At 36.9% G+C, this 5292-nt stretch overlaps 1 protein-coding gene across 6 annotated transcripts in view; it reads right to left on the reverse strand.

Annotated features, from left to right (window-relative positions):
• The window catches only part of SPAG9 (sperm associated antigen 9), a 148815-nt gene that overhangs the window by 5455 nt on the left and 138068 nt on the right, over positions 1–5292 (reverse strand). For all 6 annotated transcript variants that reach the window (XM_012811540.2, XM_023519218.1, XM_023519219.1 and 3 more), the window contains one exon: positions 2897–3046. In XM_012811540.2, the coding sequence (XP_012666994.1) occupies positions 2897–3046 (150 nt within the window). The remainder of the gene's footprint in view (positions 1–2896; positions 3047–5292) is intronic.

Raw genomic sequence — 5292 nt, forward strand, 5'->3', positions numbered from 1 at the left:
GAGGTTGCTGTGAGCATGATGCCACGGCACTCTACCCAGGGGGATAGCTTGAGGCTACATAAAAAAAAAAAAAAAACTAAAAAATTAGCCAGGCATGGTGACACACATGTGGTCAAATGGATCTAAAGGCCTCCTCCGGCTCCCAGCTACTCAGGAGGCTGAGGCAGGGGGATCACTTGAGCCCAGCAATTCAAGGTTATAGTAAGCTATGATTATGCCACTGCACTCCAGCTGTGAGACCTTGTCTCCAAGTAAATAAAACAACTAAATTTGACTCTTAAATTAAAAAAAATTGCGATGACAAATTAACTGGCTGGGATAAAAGCTGTTGGCGTTTGTTTTTTGAGTTGTTTTGTTTTAAAGATTTCTAATTATAAAGAGAAATTATAAAAAGAAATTATAGGCTCAGGCCTATAATCCCAGCACTTTGGTAGACAGAACTGGGAGGAATGTTTGAGGCTAGGAGTTCAAGACCAGCCTGGGCAGCAAGGCAAGACCCTGTCTCTATAAACAAATTTTTTAAAAATTAGCCGGGCATGGTGGCTTACACCATAGTCTTAATTACTCAGAAAACTGAGCTGGGAGGATTGCTTGAGTCTGGGAGTTGGAGGCTGCAGTAAACTGTGCTCACACCACTGCACTCTAGTCTGGGTGACAGAGGGAGACCATGTCTCACCAAAACAAAACAAAACAAAGCAAAACAATCCTGTCTCCTGGGGTCTCTATGACATAAGATTTAAGTTAAGCCATTAAAAATACAGGACTGTAGGAATCCATTTCTCATTGTTAAAATAATACAGAAAATGAAAAAGGAAATGGAGCAAAAAAAAAAAGATCAAATTCAATTTTTTAAAAGCATATTCACTATTAAAATTAGCCTATGCTAAAGATGAGTCTATTTTTTAGGCTGGATCAACTACAGGCACTGCCAAAACTGGTTAAGCAAATTTTATGCTATTTTCAGAATCTACAATGGAAGGAATTTTTAGTGGAAATGGAAAAACCACAGAGATTTTATTAACATACTCCTTAGTATGGTTCCAACTGCCATACTGCACTCCAAGAAAAAGCTACAAATATCACCTCTGCCAAATGGAGTCCCTGTAATAATTCTCTTATAAAGGAATTGTACACCAAGTCAATTATTTAAAAAACAATTGAAATTACTCCCTTCCTGCTGATATCATTAGAAGAAACCAATTTCTAAACAGAACATTAAGACACCTCCCCTCCTTAAAAGTGTCAATAAGCCTTTTATATCAGGTATTTTGATTTACACTAGTCAAGTATGGCACACTTTCGTTTATATTACCCTGAATATTTTTAACTTTATTTTTATGTAATTCATATCTAAAGCAATTATTTGTCACTGATCTTTGGCATTATTAAATTTCCTAACACCATGCAGTGCCTTATGCTTGGGAACTTTTTTAATCACTGACATTTTAGGTTAGTACAAGGGATCTGTTTATAGCAAATAAATATTTATATTTGCAAAATATAAATATAAAAATAAATTTATATTTTACAGTTTACAAAGCACTACTCTCACAAGCATCAATTCTCTTTTCAATTTCTCTTTTCGTTGTACCTCTCTGGCTTATTTAGATCCCTAAATAAGTTCTAAGATCTGTAAATGGGATACTAATGCAGGGTTCTAATCTCCTCTTCTAGCTCCTACATATTTTTCTGGGGTGAATTCACCATATCTCATGGCTTTCAGTACCACTGCATATCAATAGCCCCCCAGTCCCTCTTTCCTAAGATGTGAGACATGTAGCTAAAAGACGAGTGGGAATCCCCCAGTGAAATCACCACTGTGCTCTTCGAGGCCAACATGTCCACCACTGGGGTCCTCCTTACCTCCCTCCAGATCTTCTGCTTCTGCCGTTCTGGAGGAGCTGAGTGAATGGCTCACTTCTTCTTTCCCCACATCCTGGTGGCCGTCAATTCCCCATCATGCTCATCTATTCCCACAGTTACTACCATACTTAGGTTATTGATTTCTCCCTACGTCTAGTTTTCAACCTCCAATTCATTTTTTCATACAGATCTAATCTCATTGTTTCTATAGTTCTCCTTTGTTTAAAAGGTAGAGGGCAGACTCTTTAACTCGGTATATAAAGGCCTCCCATACTCCAGCCCCTCCTTTCCTTTCTAGACCAGAGATTTGTACTTTCTTCTATTCTATGCTCTCATCATTTTAAAATAGTTCTTCTTCAGTTAAGATGGTTTCACATTTTTAATCTTTAGTCAAGCTATTACCTTGGAATGCCAATCTCTAGCCCTTTCCCAATTCAATGCTTTATAATAATACTATTATTTAGTGTGAGTCACCCCAAGTATCATTTCTTAAAATTTCCCCCTCTTCCCACCACTGAGAAGAACTGACTACTCATCACTAGAGCATCTATAACATTTTAATTTATTAATACATCTCTATTTCTGCACTGTTCCATAATTTATTGGACAAAGGTTTTGATTTATTTCTATTGTCTCAAGTTTAAGGCTGACCAGCACACAGTAGATGATCAATCAATGTTTGTAAGGTGATGTAAGGTGACAAAATGAACAAATGAATTCAGTTTTGATACAAATAAAACTTTATAAAGTATTTTTATTTCTCTATTTTCCAAGTGAGGAAACTAAGGCTTTCTGACTCCAATATTATGTTCTTCACATAAAACTTAACATATGACCACATCATGCTTTTTATAATATTCTTTAAAATAAGTACACTTTGGTATAAAAAGAAATAAAAAAGGAAAGAAATGAAAAAGAAATACAAAATCCTTTCCCAAGTAAAGAATTCAAATAAATCATCGGAATTCAAAGCAGGTAAAAACACAAGTCACAGAAAGCAATGGAAACTGAGTTCCCACAACTGAAGACTCACCCATTCGGAAGTCAATGTAGCCCTCTCCTCCACTGATGACAAGCATAGACTTTGAGGGTGTCTGGCTGCCAGGCTCCTGTGTGGACGGCCCTGCTTTGTCACCTGTTAGATCTGTGCCACTGTTGCCACTTTGTGGGCTGACAACTTGACCTATTTTATACAGAAACATACATGAATATTATTTGTCACAGATAGGGTTCAGGGAAGTAGTTCTTCTTTTTTTTCCTGAACATTTTCAGAGTTAAACAAAAAGGTAAGAATATTTTCAAGTACAGCCAAAGTACTGGGGCAGCTAGAAGATTCTGCAATCAGAAAACATCTCTTTGAAGGTTATAAGAGCCAAGTTTGAAAATCTAAGCCAAGAAATTTTGTACCAAACAGGAAGAAGTCCAAAATCCAGTATGTGATACATACAGTAGCAAGGTGGGTCTTGGTGATCTGCTTCAAACTACTGTTCCTTTTGTTCTGAGAGACAATGGAAAGTTCTCTTCCTAAAAATAAGTGTGCTTATTTGTGTAAGAGACCAAATCTTCAACTTAAGCCTTATGAGTTTATATATTCATAATTAACATTTAAATTTATTCCAAATCCATGGCTTTCCTCTCTTATATTTAAGGAAAGAACATCTTAAATTTAGATTATGCAAATAAAATTACCAGTAAATGTACCATTTGTTCTAAAGCTTAAGTTCTAAGGTAGAATCCTTTGAGCATAAAATGGTAGAAAGAGGGAGACCTTTAAATGTTATTCACACTATGAACAAATGAACAATTTTTAAGGCATTACTCTTAGAAAGCTTTGACGGTGGGATACTTTTTTCCTTTCCAGAATCTACTGTCTTTTGGTCAAATTACACAGATCATGGCTCTAGGAGGTAGCAGGACAATAATATGATGCAATACACTGTAAAAAAAAGTAATTTACATTGCAAGTGGATAGGATAGTTTGATGTATTCCCACAGGGCTTCATTCATGCATTACTCCATTATACTCTGGAAGAAATCAAGCCTGTTAGAGATAACTCCTGTCAGTAGATTACTTAGTTCTGCCACAGAAATAAGAGCGCAGGGGTTTATAACATAAGGCCAACTAGAAGGGTTTAACCCTTATGGCCAACTGGCTTCTCAACAACCAGTGTTGCCAATTCCACTTTTAGGTTAATTTATTTATATTAGAGACAGAGTCTCACTCGGCAAAATGCCATGGCGTCACATCTCACAGCAACTTCCCACTCCTGGGCTTAGGCTATTCTCTTGCCTCAGCCTCTCAAAGAGGTGGGCCTATAGGCACCTGCCACAATGCCTGGCTATTTTTTTTGTTGCAATTTGGCCAGGGCTGGGTTTGAACCTGCCACCCTTGGTATATGGGGCTGGTGCCCTACCCACTGAGCCACAGGTGCCGCCTACTTTTAGGTTTATATCCAACAGAAAAGTTTTTCACATATGTGCAAGAAAATCCACTACGGTGCTGTTTTTAATAGAGGAAGAAAAAAAGAGAAAAGAAATGTAGAGACCTATCAAAAGGAAAATGAATAAAAAGTAGCACATTTATTCAGACATGAGAATACCAGATTTTTATGTATGAACATCAATAAATCTTAAAAAACGAGAAGCAAGTTATATAATACATATAAAAAATAACATTTAAGCAAAGTTAAAAGCCACCAAAAAGACTATAATATATTTCAACATAGTAAAAACACAAAAACACAGGCAGGAGGATGCCTGTCAACTTCTAGAAAGTGGTTATAGATGGAGAGGAAAGAGAGAAGTAATGGGATCAGAAAAGGATACAATTGAGTCAAGGGGGATTCTGTGACCTTTTATTTCTTCTTATAAAAAAGCAAAAAAATTGCTATTACTGGCAATCCTATTTCTAGGAATTTATCCTAAGGAAATGACTATACAAATATACCAATGACCTTGCCCTATGTACATTTGATCTTTGGACTACCTTTGGGAAAATAAGTGCGTGGGTTAACTGTATGCATCAGCTTGGTTAGGCTGTGCTGCCCAGAACAACACTCATTTAGATATTGCTGTGAAAGTGTTTTTAAAATGTGATCAACATTTATGTCAGCAGTCTTTGAGTAAAGCAGATTATTCTCTTAATATGTGTGGGCTTCATCTAATCAAATGAAAGCCTTAAAAGAGAAAGTCTGAGGACCCCGATGAATAAAAACATTGGCACTAGGGTGGCACCTGTGGCTCAAAGGAGTAGAGCACTGGCCCCATATATCGGAAGTGGTAGGTTCAAACCTGGCCTCAGCCAAAAACTATAAGAAAACACACAAACAAAAAAAAAGTATTGGCTCCAGATTGCTTTCAGACTTTTTTTTTTTTTTTTTTTTGAGACAGAGCCTCAAGCTGTCCTCCTGGGTAGAGTGCCATGGCATC

This window comes from Otolemur garnettii, unplaced genomic scaffold (assembly GCF_000181295.1).
Source record: "Otolemur garnettii isolate 467f Iridium unplaced genomic scaffold, OtoGar3 scaffold00162, whole genome shotgun sequence".
Lineage (NCBI taxonomy): Eukaryota > Metazoa > Chordata > Mammalia > Primates > Galagidae > Otolemur > Otolemur garnettii.